The following is a 19162-nucleotide window of genomic DNA, read 5'->3' as shown; positions in this document are numbered from 1 at the left end:
CATCCATCCATTGTGCACAGTAGCTCAGGCTCCACAGATGGGATTCAGGGACTGATGCGTGCCTCTGCTCTGTTCTTGCATTTCCTACATTATGCTAATTGGCCCGGTGCAGACACTGCAGCGCTTATTAATTTGTAGGATTTATGCAAGTCATCGCTCCTTTCCAGCATGTTCTAGGTTGCAGTGGCTGCACTCAGAGGGCAACACAGTGTTTAAATGCCGACGTGATGTGCAGTGTCTGGAGTACTGCATCGATACTTTGGAGTGAGGCCAGACAATATATGGATATTATATCGTTCTAGTGATGTGAGGCGAGATCATGTTGTCTTTGCCTGGTTTTAAAGGCTGCTTTCTGAACTCACCAGACTGTTATAGCTTTGCCCTCTTAGTCATTACATCCACATTACTGATGATTACTTATCTCACTATTGAAATATTTTGGATAGCACCATGAGTCATTCCTAAAACACTGTGGCGATATTGATGTCAAGGTATTTAAATATCGTGATATCTGATCTTCTCCTCATCGTCCAGCCCTGCTTCTGAGTAACACGTTATATCAGATTTCTTTTGGGCTTAGCCACAGTGGGAAATTTTAAACCTCAAATTTTTCATGTCATCATCATAGTAATATTTACCTGTAACATGAGCGTGAAGGACGTAAATGCGCAGTCATCAAAGCAGGCTTTTCATCAAAAGGCTGCTTGTCCGATCGACACATTTGGCCAGGGAAGTGAGTAGCTCTGGCTGCTGCCTCATGCTGCTGCTGTGCCCTTGACTAAAGCACTAAACCCCCAAACTGCAGATAAGGCAGCCTGCAGGTGTGAATGTGTGCAAGTGTGTGAGCGAGTAGACGGAAAGGAGCATTCGTGCTCAGCAAATCTGCCTTGGAAAAATAAGAAATCTCTCTTTTACAGACAATTTTTGATTGTGTTTAAGAAGTTAAGGTGGACAGACTGTATAATGAGTTGGATGTGACTTTCAGACATTTACAGAAATGTAATAAGAACAGGAAATATAAAGAGGTGAGGATTTTACCTTTCTACTCCAGCACAGTGAGCTAGTTATGATGAAAGTGTCACTTACGACACACCAGATAAGAATTTGCCGTCATCTGATTTTGCTGTAGTGTGCGAGCAGAGTACATTCTTATGTCCTGCCAAAGATGCCTCAGAAAAGCCCTTCACGTCTTCAGCCCCATGCACTGTACTCCCCAGTCTTTCATGTTATGACTGGGTCTATAATTAGCCGTGTTTTTGGGTCGGCCGTAGTGTTGCTGCTGAACCAGCGACGATGCCAGACTCTTCATTATGCAAAATGTGTTTTGTGTGCTAAGGCCTAATTGATTCTGAATGAAGCATGCATTATTGATGAGCCAACACGAGTCTCCTTCTCTTTCTCTTCCTGCTCTCCATCCCCCCTCTGTGTATGCAAGATGCTGTTTCACTTTGTTCACCTCCTTTCCTGCGTTTTTATGATCATCCTATCTCACATCCTCCATTAGCATCCATGTAAAGGGGGAGCTCAGCGAGAACAAGGCGAAGTGGTTTGTCAAAGAAGACATGACAGGAGTTACTCCTGACACAACGTTAACCACACCAGCGACCTAAGGCAGGCCTTAGCTAGTAAACCTGTAATCCTCAACGCCAAATCTGCTTTGCTGTAAGTCTCTTTACCTCCAGAGGCCCTGCAGCTAGCACTTAAACCACATCATGGACGTAGCTGACAGTGCACACACACCCAACTCTCATTTACCCACCCTTTATTAAGGTGTTTTTCTTTTTATTATTCACCTTTGTGAACTTAGATAAACTTAGAATAAGATTATTGGGTATCAGTGTGTTACTACTGAAAGCAAACATTTTAAATGATTGTTTGAACAGTGACTCAGAAGGGCAAGTTAAGTAATCCATTCACAAGGATACACAGAGATTCTTTCACTTCTTCTTTTATTGTATTCTATTTTGATTTATCTTTTGGATATTGGATGCTGTCACTTGTGTCTGAAATCCATTTTTAAGCAGGAAATATTGAAGGCAGTGTTGCCTCTGAGGCTTCCCCAACATTCACAGTTTACATAAATTTGAATCTGTTAATCACTCGTTGTGCATTTGGCTTAAAGGGACAGATCATCCCAATATCAAAAGTAGTGTGAGTTGCGGAAAGCAAAGTATTGTCTGTAGAGATGTCTGCTAGCTAACACTACAGCTCAGCTGAGGAGGACGCCATTAATGTTTACATCTCATGAGCCTCTTGTCCATGAGTAGATGCACGCTTCCTTCTGCATAGTGATATGGTTGGGGGGTGTAGTTTGATAGAAGGAAAACAGTTCCTGCATGACACTGCTCACAACAAGGTCTGTGGATTATCTTGAGTAACCGGGCCATGATGTCAGGAAAGAGACATTGCTGTTGAGTTTTTCAGATGTATTTTTTGGCGCTTTGAGCACCACAAGCTGAGTGCCATCTTGTTTCATATTCAAGAGAGGACAGACATCTCTACAGACGATATCTCCAACACCAAAACAATCTAGATTGCTAAATAGCACTACAGGTAAGAGGCAAAATATGTATTTGTGATTCGGGGGTGACCTATCCCTTTAAAAAAAAACAGCATTTTCCTGGATTGTGTCACACTGGTTGTATTATTTCTGTGAAGCCTGGTCTTTGGAGAAAATCCATTTTCATGACAGTTTGTTCTTCGTCTTTCATACTTGTTGGTTACTGCGACTGGTTTATTTTAGTCTTACTTGACTCACCACATGATTAGCTTATGTTGAGTTTTGCCAATAGTGACAAATGGATTCGTCCTTCAGACCACCCACTGACTTGTCAACTACAGAAAAAAAGCCAATGTCCACTCTTACAGGAGCTTACAAAGCTCTGAAGACACCGACTGTTTGGCCACTTGAATCTGTTTCATCTGGTCTGACAGCTTCATAACTATTTTCTGCTTTTTGTTACACATGTTGATTTCACACACACACCTTAAGGTGCAACCTAGACATATCATCAGTGATGCAACCCGGGGTCATCGGGTGTTTTGGGTCTTTCAGCATCATACACCCTCGCCCAGGCAACCCAGCTAGAGTTGATCAGAATCCCCGGCTTGTGTGGTTCACGGATCACCCCGTGATTGTCTTGATGGCTCTCTTGCTGTGCAGTCCTCAGATCCCCAGCAACTTGAGGGCCCTGTAGAGCAACTGGCAGCCAACTGGGGTAGCATCAGGTCTTCCACCCCCTGCTTGGGCATATGCCTGCGAGCTCCTCATACTTGGCCTTCTTCCTCTCAAACGCCTCTCCCGTCCAGTCTTCTCAGGGCACAGTCAATTCCAGCAGGACCACCTGCCTTGATGATATGATTCTGACACGAGAACCATGTCAGGCCTGAGTGTGGTCACAAGCAAGAGCTGCATACATGTTTTGTATCAGTTGCCATACAGTGGCACTGAAACCTCAATAACAAGCAGTGTTTGATGAACTCTGGTGTACAGTACTTGTTGTTTACCCCTTGTTTTGTTGTGAAAACACTTCCATATGAATTATCTGAGATCTTTTTGGATAACTGCACCAAATCCGTGGCCTCGGGTCTACCTCAAGGTGATTTCTGAAGCACTTAAGTTGTAGTTTGTTTAGGCACGTGGCACTAGAAGTGAAATCAGATAGATTTTCTTCCAGTTTGTCTGTTCATCAAGGCAACTGCAGGACTCTTATTGTTCTTTTCTCCATTTCTAGATGTGACATATTTTATGATAGCTGAAGTTGTGGTGCAGTCTGGACTTATGTCATCGCCTACTATTTCTGCACGATCTCTGAAAAGTCACTGTGGCCCTGTATTGGTAATGCAGTAAAAGGCAACAATAAATCATTTTTCTTAAGTGCTGACCAAGAGCACCAAAATAAAGGTGTGAACAACAACCTAAGTCTCACATAGCATGGCGAGGGCGCACTGAGAGTCTGCCCTTGAAGCTGAGGACGCTGGTTCAAGGCCTTTAATCCAAGACCCTGGTGTAGCGTCCTTTAGCAAATCACTGTGCTCTGTAGCGTGGTGAGCTCCGTGTAGTGGAACAAACAAAAGGACTTTTCCCTTCAGGGATCAATAAAGTATCACATTGGCACTATTACCCTTTGAGCCACACAGGCAATGGGACACCCAACCCCAGTAATGCTTTAGTCATGCGCCACGCACTGAGCTGCACCGGAATCCGAGCCGTTAAACTGGCAGTGCCCAGCCACAGTCGACTTGTCGTTCCACAGAGGGAAACCATGTATATGTCAACATGTGATCACCGCACCAGCGGCTGACTCTGCTCTCCTGATAGGGTGTCAAATGCTAAGTCGCTCTCCTGGCTAATCCTGTGTCACCTCTTTCTCCTCGCTGCTCTTAAAATACCACAACCTCTCTGAGGTAAGTCTGCTGTTGTGAGGCAGCACAGTCATAAGCCAGCAGATGACATAACTGGCACCAGCTTTTTTCCAACCAGTTCAGTGTGTATAGTGTATCTGTGTGTCACTGCAAGGAACAGACAAGAGGAGCACTTCTTATGTGTCATAATTCCTTTGGTGCGATTACATGAGCAGTTTTCTTTGGTCTTAACCTCAGAGTTGTTTTTGTTGCACTCACACTGGCAAACCAGTCAGAAGCCAATTAACTTTTTGCATAATTTACTTTCTCTGGTTTTCGTGTTGTGTACAGATTTGCAAAGGAAGATTGCAATATGACAGTCCTTTCGGGCTGCTTGCTGTCAAATCCATTTTTTCCAGGAAATCTGACATTTTAGGGTTCTCTGTAGGGCTGGGCGATATGGCCCTAAAATAATATCACGATATTTTAGGGTATTTTTGCGATAACAATATTTTTGACAACATGACAAATTAGAAAAAAAATGAATAATTATTAATATAAGAAAATAGAATTGCAACAAAATAAGTGATATAGTTTTATAGTGTGCCTTCAAATATTCGGTAAACAAAACAAAAATCTCTAATTTCTTTATTTTGTGAACAACAACAGTAACTCAGATTTAGATTCTGTTACAATATTAATAGTTCAACTAAATAAAATCTACCACACATTACACATTTAAACAGCTCCCAAATACCAAAATGTCCCCTGGGATCTATATATATATATAAATCAACAGGTGATTTCCTTCTTTTAGTAAAATCCTAAATGATTGAGTTGTTTTTTTCCACCTGGACCTTTATGCTCTGCCATTTCTCCTCTAACCATCACGCTGTAACCTGTGACAGGCTGTTATGATACCACAACTATCACACATTCACATAAACATAGGTTTACATTCAGGGTATGAAATTAACAAAATATTTTGGGGGCAATTTTGGCCCCCACGGTCTAAAAAATGGGGGCATTTTCAAAATGTTTGGGGGCCATCAAAAAATTGTAATTATGTTCTAACAATAAGCACATGAAAAGCAAAACCAACTAAGATAGTGTCTTCACTCTTCAGTAGAAACCACTATAAATGAAATAAATAATGGGTTACATAAAGTTATGGTTGCAAAATATCACTCAGATTTCCTATAATTCAACCAGTTTAAATGTGATGATTTAACCATTAATCTACTGATAGCAGTACTAATGTTTCACCACATTACAGTTACTTTTACTGTTAAAAAGGCCAAATTACTATAAATTCCTTAGATGCAATCCTGGAAGTAAGTTAATTTAAAATTTAACATTCATTCTACCTTAATTTTTCATTAATTTGTCATTGTGTAGACACAGATCACCCAAGAAATGGTTAATTTATACTTATGGTACAGCAAAGCCCCCTCCCCTTCTCTGTCAGATTACTCTCACGTAATCAGTGCAATCTCGTTGATTATGTCTGGAAAATGAGTTGTAGACGTGACGGTAAATTAATTTAATGAAAATAAAATTATACTTTAATGTCAGATTGTAATACTGTTAAAAATATAAATACATATAGTTGTTTCGAAAACCTGGGGGCAATTTTGGCCCCCGGAACATGGCTTTTGGGGGCATTCTTGGATAAATTGCGGGCCAAATGGCCCGTGGCCCTTGCTAATTTCTGACACTGTTTACATTACAAAATCACCTGACAACACTGACTCCCATGTGCGCACAGCAAGAGAGGAGAGGGAGAGACGCTGTGCTGCTGCCAGAGGAGCCGCTGACTGAGTTCCCTCTGAGCTGTAACTCACTATAAGAGTCTGAGAAGTCCAGGGCTGTTCATAAAACATTCAGGACGCCACAGTTTATTCCACACTACTGAAGCTGCTCCTCTTTTTAGAACCACCATGGTGTCGGTAATAATTTTGCTTTCAGCCATGCTTGTTGTTGCCGTGGGTAACAGTATGACGTCAATATGTCAACAAGTTGAAATATCGTGGGTATCACGATATGAATTTTTCATATGATAGTATACCGGTATTATTGTGAACGAGATGATATGGCACACATCTAGTTAGCTGTAGTTTGCTAAGGTTGCATTATGAACATTTTCAATGTGGATATTTTGTGCAGTGGAAGTCTAAATGCTTTAGACTAAGCTTTAAGCATTCCCTGGATGAATGCAACTTTTGTGGTTGTGGATGGGCTATGCCATATCCTGGTATCCTGGACACTACACGTAGTCCATCTCTGGACTTGGCTTCTGGATGCTTAAACTGGGCTGCATGTCCATTCTCAGTTTGGTGTTCCTCGATGGGGCTGCAGGACAGTTCCGGTCGATGGCTTTCTGGCCCAGAGCATCTCTCTCTCTCCCTCTCTCTCTCTCTGAGCTGTAGGACCCACATCCCGTCCTTTCCACCTCTCTGCAACAGGGACTCCTCACTGATCGTTCAGCCTCACTCTGCCAGCAATCAGACTCAGGCTCAGTGGACACTGCAGTGTTGGATGGGATGGGATGCGGATGTGACTGCTGAATATGAGCCAACGCCACACATATACACACACACACACCACCATGCAGCATCTCTTTTTTTATGGTTCATTTAAAGAGCCTTTGCGTTATGCTGGGGGATTTGATGCTGTGCATTGCATGATGCACAATTTGAAATAGGCTGCACATGAAAATGGGAAACTGCCTCAAGGGGTTTGAGTGAAACATTACTTTGAAATAGTCACAGAAACTGATCTGAGTGGCTTGAATTTATCAGAGTGCGTGCAATCTACTGTTACCTCCTCGTCTACACAAAGATTTCACCCCAACCTCAGTAAACATCAGGACTTATCATCCCTCAACTAAAACAACTTAAAACACAAGTTAGAATCATACCAATTGATGAGTCTGTAGGGTTGCAAATGTATGAGATTTTCACAGTACGATAGCCATCTCAGAAAATATTGCAGTTTCATGGCATCATGGTATTACAGAATTTAAAATTTGTTTGTGGAAGTGTATGTAAAAAGTCTGCCCTTTGAATATAACAAAAAAAGGGGAGATTATCTGTCCAGGTCCATTTTTTCTAATATTGCAGATAAGCAAATGTACACGGAATGACAACCGTCAACTTTTATATCACTGCATACCATGAAATCTGTATATCATTGCAACCCTACCTACAGGCTTAGCACATGGGAGAAGTTTCAGTTGGTTGCAAGCTGCAGTGTCACTGCCAGATGCCACTAAATCCTACGCACTGGACCTTTAAAGCAGCGGTTCCCAACTGGTGGGTCGCAGGTCCATTTTGAATGGACCGCAAGTGACTACCGAACATGAAACAAGCTTTACTTTGAAGTACAGTGAATTTCCAGCACATTGCTTATATTTTGAAGTGCCGTTTGCTGCTGTAGCGAGGTGGGTGAGTTGTTGCCTCCGCTGCAGTAGCTGAAGGACACGTTTGCACGCAGACTATCTGAGCAATTGACATCCACGGTTTCTTGACAATGAAAGTGTTTACTTTGAAAAGCAGGGAAGCATCACACTGAAAGATTTTTGCGTTTGATAAAAGCCCTCACACACGGTCTCAGAGTGTCTGAAATGCATGACTCAGCTTAAGTGGTTTTGTTTTTATAATGCAGACACAACACTGCTGCATCTGTGCACGTTCCCGTCACACCAGCATACCGGAAGAGCTTGATTTCATGCAGGAATGCACGGTACCATAATTCAACATCACCACACATAGTACACTATATCAGCTGAAGTTACAATCCATCACTTTGACTGAACAGTATAGACTCCAAGGTCCAGAGTCTAAGCCTTTACATTTGCAGTCGATTAACAGGATGTACTGTAACCTCCCTCTTTGTATCAGGAGGTTTTATAACACCAGCAGCCTGTCTCTACAAACAACATCACATCTCTAAATGTTCAACTGCAGGACACAGCTGAATGCTCTCTATTGTCTGCATTATTCCTGTTGTTGAAAAAAACCTGTTGTATGAAAATGAAACCAGTGCTGACCACAGATCACCAGGCTCTACTATCTGTTTGCTTTCCTAGTAGGTGCTATTGTTTGTTCAGCGAACAAGGAAACAACTGTTCTGTAGAAAATAGTCTAAAAATACTTGTTGGTACTGTAGCAATTTTTGATTCTTATCAAGGTATTGAAAAGGTTTGTCGTGCTATATTGATACTGTAAGAGGCAACTCAGGGGTTCTGAGCTTTAACTAGTAAAAGACTTGGTATGTGAATTGCATAGAATATAATTTACATGGTGGACTGAGGTCTCATTTGGGACCTCAGAATTGCATCTCTGCTTTTGCAGATGATGTGGTTCTGTTTGCTTCATCACACCGTGACCTCCAGCATGCACTGGAGTGGTTTGCAGCTGAGTGGGAAGAGGGCGGGATGAGAGTCAGCACCTCCAAATCAGATGCCATGGTTCTCTGCTGGAAACCATTCATTGTTCCCTCTAGGTTGGGAGAGTTACTGCTCCAAGCGAGGGAGTTCAAGTATCTCAGAGTCTTGTTCACGAGTGAGGATAGAATGGAGCTCGAGATGGATCGGCGGTTTGGCACAGCATCAGCAGTGATGGGGGCACTGTGCCGGACTGCATGATGAAGAGGGAGCTGAGTCAGAAGGCAAAGCTTTCGATTTACTGGTCCATCTGCGTCCCAACCCTCATCTATGGTCATGAGCTCTGGGTACTGACCGAAAGAATGAGATCGTGGATACAAGCAGCAGAAATGAATTTCCTCTGTAGGATGGCTGGGCTCAGCCTTAGAGATAGGGTAAGGTGCTTGGAAATTCGGAGGGAGCTCGGAGTAGAGCCGCTGCTCCTTCGCATCGAAGTGGAGGTGATTCGGGCAGCTGATCAGGATGCCTCCTGGGCGCCTCCCGTTAGAGGTGTGCTGGGCATGTCCCACTGGTAGGAGGTCCCGGGGCAGACCCAGAACACGCTGGAGGGATTACATATCTCATCTGGTCTGGGAACACCTTGGGGTCCTCCAGGAGGAGCTGGAAAGCGCTGCTGGGGAGAGGGACGTCTGGAATACTTTCTCAGCCTGCTGCCCCTGCGACCTGGCTTCGGATATGATGTTGAAAATGGATGGATGGATGGATGATTCACATGGTGCTATGAAAGCACTTTCATGAGAATGTTAGTCGTGTTGTTTGTGGGTTATTCACACTGACAAAACCAACATGTTGCTGATTGTATTTGGCAAGAAAAGTTTCATGAATACAGAAAATTCAACATGAAAAACAGCTGAGATATTAATTTGATGACATGCACTCAAGCGCAAAAAGGAGCCATTTTATATCATGTCAGGGTCATATCCTTTCGGCAAATATCAATCACTGCCATCTTAAAAAAACTCAACAGATGGAATGGATCTCTGCTGAACCTCTGAATACATTGCACATAATTTGAGGTTGTTCCTGTACTTTTTGCCATGTCTTTAGTTAGAACATTAACTGACACCTCTGTTTCTTTCTTTCTTCAGGGAAATGAAGCCAGTTACCCCCTGGAGATGTGCTCGCATTGTAAGTATTTTGAATCTGCTTGCTCTAGTTCTACAGGGCTCTATTTTGTTCACAGAAGAACTTCTAAATCTCCTCCTAGAAATTTGACAGCTTCTTTGAGTACATGGCATTTTGCTGTGTGAAGTGGTGCCTCTACCAAAAACCATTCTGATTGTTTTGTTTGTACTCTTACGGGTTATTTTATGAGGTCTTTTGTTTGTGTTTGTGAAATTGTATCTTTGAATCAAACTGTTCATGTTCATGGTCATGGTCATGTTTACATGACGTATGCCTGGTAGAGATCTGTGAGCCCCTCAGGAGGGGGAGGAGGAGGTTAACTGAGGATATGACTCACATTTCTTTTTTGTCCGCCTCCCTCACCTTCCCTACCTGATGACACATCAGCACATCTCAGCCTCCCGTTGTTGTTAAGCCCTCAGGGATGCAGATTTCTCACTGCTCGCTTTGGTGTGAACGGCACGTTTCACACCCTCAGGTTGTTAAGAACCAGGCTAAAATGGGTCCGCTGCTGCTCGGGTTTAATGAGCACTGAGACAGCGATGGGTCCCTCTGTAGTGTAGGTGTACTTCAGGGACCATGTCGCTGTTTGGACTGACCTCATCATGTTAGAATCAGAGCCACATGTGAATTATTATTTCAACACCAGGACAGGAGGTTAGTTGTTGATATTTTTGGTGTCACAGTTAAAAATGTGTTGTGAGAGGGAGTGAAATATTCTCCAAAACGTGAGGCTAATTATGAGCTGTAATCTGGATCAAACAGTGCAGCAGGTAAAATGAGACGAGTGTGGGAGGGACAGAAGTTCTGCAACGATTTAAAATGACACCAGAGTCTTAACAGCTACAGTTGTTTTTTGTTTTTCTGCAATTTAGAGCATTTTATAGAAAAAACAGCATCGCTCTAAAAACACGTACTTACATTGTAGCTCAGAGTGACTGTGAACAACAGAGGACTTAATTGTCACATACTCACCGTCTTTTAAGCATAATGTGTCAGTGTTTTGCAAAGTAACCCAACGAAGACACAAAAGCAAACTCAAACATATTCAAAATGCCACTCCTTGTTAGAGTGGGCAGAGCTGTGGGCACATTGTGGCTTTTCCATACTTAGCTTGTACTACTGTAACATCACGGGAGACAGGACCTTGGCCTGCCAGGCCTTCCAGGCATTCCTCCCCCAGGATTATGCCACCATGGTGAAGGGAGCTGGATTTGGACGATGCATGACCCTGAACTGAACCCATCGACTGCCTCTGCTTTCGGTCTGATATTTACAGCGTATCTGTGTCTCTCCCTTTTCGCCACTGTCTATACTGCTTTGTTTCTTGTTTTAAAGACGCTATATAGGCACAAAATTTGGGGTTCTTATCCATATGTTACATATAGTGGATGTCATTCAGCACACCCCCAGTTCGGAGAAGCAGGCTGGAGTCTGACACAAGCTGAGCAGTCTACTGCTGTGGAGAGGTCAGCAACAAAATGTATTCTAGCCCCCCAAAAATCAATATCAGAGTGTACGCTACATTTAGATTATTTTCACTGCTTTACCTTAATGTCAGACACCAGTTTCCAATGGGAAAATGAAGCCGTTATGTTGCTTTCTTCAAAGCCAGACTCCATTGAGAAAAACAGCGATTTAACATTGCTGGAAACAGCAGCCTCTGGTCTACCACTGCCTCAATCACTTTGTTTGTTTGTGTTATTGTGTGACTTTGGCTTTTAAAAGGGTTAGTTGGGATTCACCAAAGTCACACAGTAACACAAACTGATTGAGGCAGTGGTAGACCAGCAGCTCCTGTGTTGAGTGAGCTAAAATTGCTGTTTTTCTCAATGGAGTCTGGCGGCTTTGACGAGAGTGTAGATGGAGAGCTGAAGCTGTTAAAGCCATTCCTGTCCCTGAAAATACTCTCTCTACGTTTTATTGCTGCCCCCAACTAAAAGAGAATTGTCAATAATATCTTACTAATCTGTCACTAAATCAGTGGTCAGATTTATGAGAAATGAATAGATACATATCGAATGCATGTATATTAGCATTTAGACACTTAACTGCAAGGATTACTTTCCTTTAGGATTACTCCTAGATCACACAGGGCAATTTCAGTTTTGAAAATGTTTCTAATTGCAATCAAACATTCTCTTTTTGCCCTCGTCGGTCTCTTAGTTCCTCTTTCTTTGATTTTCTTCCCCTCCGTCTCTCTCTCTGTCTGTCTTTGGCTTCACCCTCTGTCTGTCTCACCCTCCGCCGACCGAGCAGCTGTTCAGCTCATCAAGTGCTTGGACAGGCCGGCACTGGCTGCGAAGAAATTAGCTCTGGCCTGCGTGTCAGATAGATTAACCCTGCTGCAACCTTACTGCCCTCAATGAGACGTGAACGAACAAAGGTCTGACACCCACTCACCTGTACCTGCCATCAGGACAGCTCCTAGCTCTGTTAGTCGATGTCCGTGAGATCAACAGGAGGAGTTTGTCTCTAAGGATGGCCTTGATAAGATGGATTGTGAAAGGGCCATTATTCAATGCTGTAGGCCTGTGTCGTTGTCACTGCAGCGTCTCACTGCTGCTGGCTTAGCCGAGCTTAGATCAGGCAAAATTTAATGGCCTACTTGTGGGAGCGTGCATAATTAGACACACAAACCACAAAGACACACACCTCCTCACACACACACAGTTGTATGCACTACACATATTGCTGAAGTGAGTGCAGGCACCCACTCTCCTCACCCCACACACACACACACACACACACACACACAGATACACAACCCCCACAACGCATCATGCTCTCACAGAGAAAGGCAGCAGCGAGCCTGAAACCATTGCAGGCCTGTCTGCAGCCGCCCAAAATAAACGGCGGGCAGCTTGCTGGAGTTCCTTGTTGCTAGGGGTTTCCCTGAGAGCGGGAGCCACAGCCTCTGTTGGTGGTGGTGGCGGTGGTGGTGGGGTGAGTTGGGGGTTTTCTGATGACGGCACGGCTATAAATATACACCATCAGCGCGCTGCCCTGTTTTGTCCTCAGTTCGGTCCATGCCGGCGAGCTGTACATTATCAGAACGGCCAGAGCAATCAGACTAATGCATCGAGTGCTGGAGCTCTCTCGGTCATACACACACTCGGCTGTATGGCCTCCTGTTACCAGCAGCCTAAATGAGAACAGACTGAGGGAGTGAGAGACAGGGAGGGAGCGGGTGTTTGTACCAGAAATTAACATATTCTTCTAGACTCACAGTTTAACCAGAGATCAAGATCAACTTTAACTGGCTGCTCTGTTTGAACTGTGGTGCTGCATTTTGGTAACCTATGTGCCAGTTTGTGTAGAGTTCAGAGATAATGCTGTTTTCAGACATCTCCCCAGCTGCTGATCAAGGGAAATGTAGCACTGCGCTTCTAAAACACTTGGGGACATATGAGAGAAAGATTTTAACCAACATGGTCCAAATGGAAGCAACAGAGGCTGAGATATCCTTAAAGGGTTTGGGTGCTATTTTTCCATTTAAATTGTTTTGGTGAGTTGCCAAGTGTTGGAGATATCGGTCCGAGGGATGTCTAGCTTTTCTCAAATACAATGGAACTAGATGGCACTTGGCTTGTGGTGCTCAAAGCGCCAAATAAAATCCATTTTAAAAACTCAACAGCAATGTCTCTTAACAGAATTCATGATCCAGTTACTCAAGATAATCCGAAGACCTCGTTGTGAGCAGTTTCATGCAGGATCTGTTTTTTTCCTACCAAACTACACCCACAAACCGTATCACCACTAGCTCACCTAGCACCACCAGGCTAGCTAATGCTACAGCTCAGCTGAGGATGACACCATTCATGTTGACATCTCAAGCTGTCAGGAGCACAAACCTTTTGTCCATAAGCAGAGGCATGCTTCATTTGGTGCAGTTGTGGTACATTCATTCATTTTTTGTAACCCCTTACTCTGTTGGGGGTCGCAGGGGGCTGGAGCCTATCCCAGCTGACACTGGGTGAGAGGCAGGGTACACCCTGGACAGGTCACCAGACTATCACAGGGCTGACACAGAGACAGACAACCATTCACACTCACATTCACACCTACGGCCAATTTAGAGTCACCAGTTAACCTGCATGTCTTTGCACTGTGGGAGGAAGCTGGAGCACCTGGAGGAAACCCACGCTGACACGGGGAGAACATGCAAACTCCACACAGAGGGGCTCCCCCACCCTGGGTTCAAACCAGGAACCCTCTTGCTGTGAGACGACAATGCTAACCGCTGTGGAAAGAAAATAGTTCCTACATGAAACTGCTCACAACAAGGTTGGATCCTACATTTCCCACAATGCAACTTCACTGCATCTCTTCATTAGATCCCATGTGATTATACTTCCTACTTCAGACTCCCTGCTCCCACTTTGTAACTGTGAAGTAATTTTCTTGACTCAATGCCCAAGCTGAAATTACTTTTTTGGCATCGTCAGGGTTATTGTGTTTGACCTCTCCAGAGCCACAAGCAGCTCTTCTCATGACTACTAATTAATGTGCTCCTCTTTTATAACTACAACCCGTGGCTTTTTCATTATCTTATATCTGTGACACACTGTTGTCTTCTGATACGTTCCCCAGACGACGCTCCACCATCCTTGGCTGAGCACAACCCCATTATGCTTATTTGCATGGTGTCATGTGTCACACTCGTGTAATTACAGAGCTGTGCATGTCACCCTCTCATGTTTACCCGCCCTCACACTGTATCCTGTGTGTTTGGGGAGCAGCGTATATGCAGCTGTAATTATCAGGAGCATGCCAGCTGAATTTTGCTCTGTTTATCACTATCTCTCTCCCGCTCGTCTCAGTCCAGGCTCACCGTGTTAATGCAGTCACATGTCTCCATTACTGTGCAGGGTGAACCGTTTGAGGGCTGAGCGTGCTTAAGAGGACAAATTCATTAATGACATTTTGGGAACATTGTGTTTTATAATTAAACACAAATGGGGAGGAAAAGCCAGTTGCACTTAGCAGATTTTCTGTTCACACAGCTGTGCTGCTGTTTAGTGGTTAGCTTGAGCTAGCAGTTGACCGTGGTGCCGGTAATGTTGCAGGGTTAAGCGGGACGTTTAGTGTGCCGGCAGAGATGCTGCCCAAAGATGAGGTTGTGGACCGCTTGAACCAATTACAAAAACACGGGTATTGAAGATGCTGTTGAACTTGCTGATTCCTGTCTATATTTTAATGATCCATACTGTACACCTGACTTTGGCATTATAGGTTACATATTGTATTTGTTTTGGATTTGCATCTTACTGGAATAGTATTGCTTTTGTTGGGGCTGTACTGTCATGAATCAGTTTAGGGACGACCCAAATGCAGAGTCAAAGGCAGGTTGAAGTATTAACAAAAAGCGAGCTTTAATACAGCCAATAAAAAACTGAAAGTCCAAATGAAAGCACAACCGAAACTAAACTGGGCAAAATACAAAAAACTTAATAAACAATGTAACTCAGGGAATGACACCAAGAACACGGAGATAAACGCAGGGATGAACGCAGGACAAACTGACAAAGCACAAAGGGGAACACACAGGTATATATACACTGAAAACCAATCACAAGAACGGGACACAGCTGGAGGAGGAGGACACGGGCAAAAGGAGGGAAATGGAGATTGGCTAACAACAAGGGTGTGGAGGGGAACACTAGGGTGGAGCAGACAAGACTAATACAGAACAGGTGTGAAAGGAAGACTCTGGGAACAGGGAGGGACTAACGAGACAGGTGTGACAGAAAACAGGCGGGAAAACACACAAAGACAGGAAGTAAAACCAGGTATGACACATGAGGAGAGAATCTACAGAGTAAAACAGGAAGCAGATTGAACATGACTGAATAACATGAAACAGAAAACTTAGTTAGTCTTTCCTTTTTTAACCAAATTATCTTTCTTTAATAAACAAATGTAATTAATGGTGCTTCTAGTCCGCCCTGTTAATACATGTGCATGCCTCCTTTTGTGCACAGCAGGCGAGAGAGCAGTGGAAAATGCTGTTTTTGAAAGGCGAATAAAGACTGAAGCAGAATATTTCTCTAGATAAAAACATGTTGAGAATTTTGAAAATGATCACATCTATCTTTTTTTTTTTTTTTTTTTTCAATAAACTTTGACTTCTTGACTTTACTCTGAAGTTATTGGAAATGATTGGATCACATGAGTCAGAAACAATCCTACGCATGCAGCCACCACTGGAATCTAATTCTACAAATGGAGTAAACACTACTAATATTAGTGTAGCCTAATTTTTATCTGCAGCTGTGAGGAAACACCGACCTTAGTGAATGAACAGACATGCAAAAAAAAAACAAAAAACCTCTGATTTAGAAACTATTCAGTGCAGCCCTAGTTATCTTTATCTATCTATTTGCACTCTTCCCACTTTGTGTTGCAGCTGCTGCACCGCAAATTCCCTTTATAATAGAATAAATAGTTTTACCCTATAGTATTTGCTTTGCTGTGCAGTTGATGTAACAATGAAACAACCTGTCTCGATGACATTGTTGCAAACATATATAAAACTTCCATTTCCACACAGCTTACGACTGAAGTTCAGGATTTAACACTCACATATGACTCTAAGCACAGCGCAGACACTACAGGTGAACATGCAAGACAAGCTACGGACCAGCAGGAGGCTGTTTGGCCGAACACCGCACTGTTTATTTATGTTAATTGATGCTTATGTATGTGACAGACATAGTGTGAGCCTCCTGTGTGCACCCAAAACCTGATGACATCTACATATGCATGTGTTTTCATGGCGTACACCTCATGAGCAGTTGTTAGAATGTTCCTCCTCCTTTCATCTGTGTGTGTGTGTGTGTGTGTGTGTGTGTGGGCTACTTTGGGGGCTAACGGGTTCTTGTTGCCTAGTAACACAGTTGAGGGTACATACAGCGCTTATGAAAGTGTGCGTGCGTGTGTGTTGTATGTGTGGTCTGTGGTGGAGTATATGAGATTATCATAATCATCTCACAGTTACATTGGGTCTCCCTCAGAGCCGCTCATTAGCATAGCAGTGTGAGGAGCCTCTGTGACTGAGCAGCAGCCCTCTAAGACAACCGCTTATTTCACAGGAGAACATTTTGGGATGTTATTTCCTTGGTTGTTCCATTAAATGCATCATTTAGTGTGATATTTCGCTGTTTTGTACCAAATGAATGTATGTAAATCAAAACTCCATCCTTTTCTCCTCCTTTAATGTTTGATAGTTTTATTTTCTGAATCATCTTGCACGCACGGGCGTCCTGTATATATTAAGATCTATCGTGCAAAATGTGATCATAGGTTTCAGGGATCTGCAGCCAGCTCCGCCATCATGCAAAACCTGCAGCTCTACTGTACCGTCATCCATAATCTAACCAGCCACACGGGACAGAGGTGCACATTTGAGTGTCAGTTTGCAGCATCGCCCACATCATCGCATCTGTCTCTGCTGCCAGCAGGCTTAAACACGCAGGCTATAGCCCAATGCTGGGGTTAAAAACAAGACTGTCTCCTCCTCCTCTGCAAGTGGAGGTCATGGAGGAGGCTAGCAATCAGCAGGAGCAGGGTTCATTTTGAAGGTTTATGCCACCTATTTTATTTCACATGAAATCCCTCGACAACATCCTGTTTTTATGTAGCAACAAGGAAGATGGCATTTTAAATATTTCATTAGATCTCAATCACTTTGTCTGCAGCAGTAATTCTCCCTGCTGTCTGTAATCGTATGTACAGGTGTTGTTGGGATAAAATAAAAAATAAGAACATCTCATACCTCTCCTCCCTGGCTCTCATATTTGTGCCCACAGCTGTGACACTTTGTTCCAGTTTTTTTTTTACTCTGTCCTTCCTCCTGTAAGCAAACCAAGGCTCGCTAGTAGCTTATTTGTTGGACAGTTTTTCGATACCTGTCATTGCACCACGTTTTGAGATTTTTGGCTGCGGTGAGGGAGGATGGCAGTCGGTGCTTGGAAAGCTGGTGATCTAGGAAATTTATTTTACTGCACTCACTGGAAAGAGTTTGCATAAAAGCGTGAGATAATGAAAGTTAAATCAGAGAGCCTCATTAGTTTATTGGTTTTCTGTGGCGCCATAAACGTCCAGCTGTGATACGATGCAGACGGGTCTCTCTACCTCTCACCTGTAACAGATTTCACAACGTGTCATATGTCGGATAACTCGGTTAAACTAACTGCTGTAGTTAAAGTCCTGCATCATCATCTTAATCATGAGTTTTATTTGAATCAGCCGGGAGCCGCGTCTGTCTGTGATGCTGGCAGACGCAGGACTTGTTGGGTCGAGACCGGGAAGGGGACTCAGACTGTGAGAAAGCTGTTGTCCTTGCTTGCATGAATAATAAATGTACCTACTCACTTGGCAGCTCCAGACAGCAGGAAAGGATCTGGACACAGTGTTCAGATGTTCTCCGCTCAGCGACAGCACCAAAACTTTGTTATGTGTTGTAAATGTCAGAGCGATTTTTCATCTGTGCTCCAGTTTATCCCACTGACCTGCCTTTGTAGCAACAAAAGGAGCTTAAACTGTGACAAGGAGCCGTTTTGAAAGGTTAGCATTAACATCTGCTGTTGGAGGACAGTTGGTTTACAGAAGTATGAGTGCACACACATTTTTAGGACTGCATGTCATGGTTTTTATTTTTTCATTATTGATTAACCTTACAATTATTTGATAAATCACGCAGTGCAAAAAATACTGGAAAATACCCATCACAATTTCCCAGAGCCCCTTGGGACGTCTTTAAGTGTCTTGCTTTGTCTGACCAATAGTCAATAGTAAATAGATAATTTACATTTTAGAAACTTGTATCTTGTAAATTTTGGCATTTTAGCTTAAAAATGTCAGATGTCAAATAACAGTGTGTAGGATTTAGTGGCAAATAGAGGTGATGATTGCAGATTGTAACCAGCTAAAACTCACCGGGAGCCATTTATCCGAAGAGGTATTTTCCTCTCCGAAACAAACAGACCAGGTGATTAAAACCAGTAAAAAATGAATAAAGCAGCTTTATTTTAAAAAATCAGTGGTTCTCCACCTGCTAATGTGAGCTCACCTTTTTCTCTGATAACTTAAAAACCAGACGTTCAGGAGGTTTTCACTGGGAACTGAATTGACCTTTCGCTAAGCCCTGCCTCGTTGCGATGGTCCAACAAGCTGTCAGAGTAAGCATGGAGCCCACACTGTAACTAACTGCATATCTTTTTCCAACCTCTCCAGGTAACGAGT

General features: G+C 43.3%; 1 protein-coding gene across 1 annotated transcript in view; it reads left to right on the top strand.

Moving 5' to 3' along the window:
- ppp3r1a (protein phosphatase 3, regulatory subunit B, alpha a) overlaps positions 1-19162 on the top strand; it is a 41757-nt gene that overhangs the window by 6932 nt on the left and 15663 nt on the right. The window contains exon 2 of the mRNA XM_050070819.1: positions 9880-9919. Within this exon, the coding sequence (XP_049926776.1) occupies positions 9880-9919 (40 nt within the window). The remainder of the gene's footprint in view (positions 1-9879; positions 9920-19162) is intronic.

Source organism: Epinephelus moara, chromosome 19 (assembly GCF_006386435.1).
Source record: "Epinephelus moara isolate mb chromosome 19, YSFRI_EMoa_1.0, whole genome shotgun sequence".
Classification (NCBI taxonomy): domain Eukaryota; kingdom Metazoa; phylum Chordata; class Actinopteri; order Perciformes; family Serranidae; genus Epinephelus; species Epinephelus moara.
The sequence above is the reverse complement of the archived record's forward strand: the minus strand, read 5'-3'. Positions and strand labels throughout refer to the sequence as shown.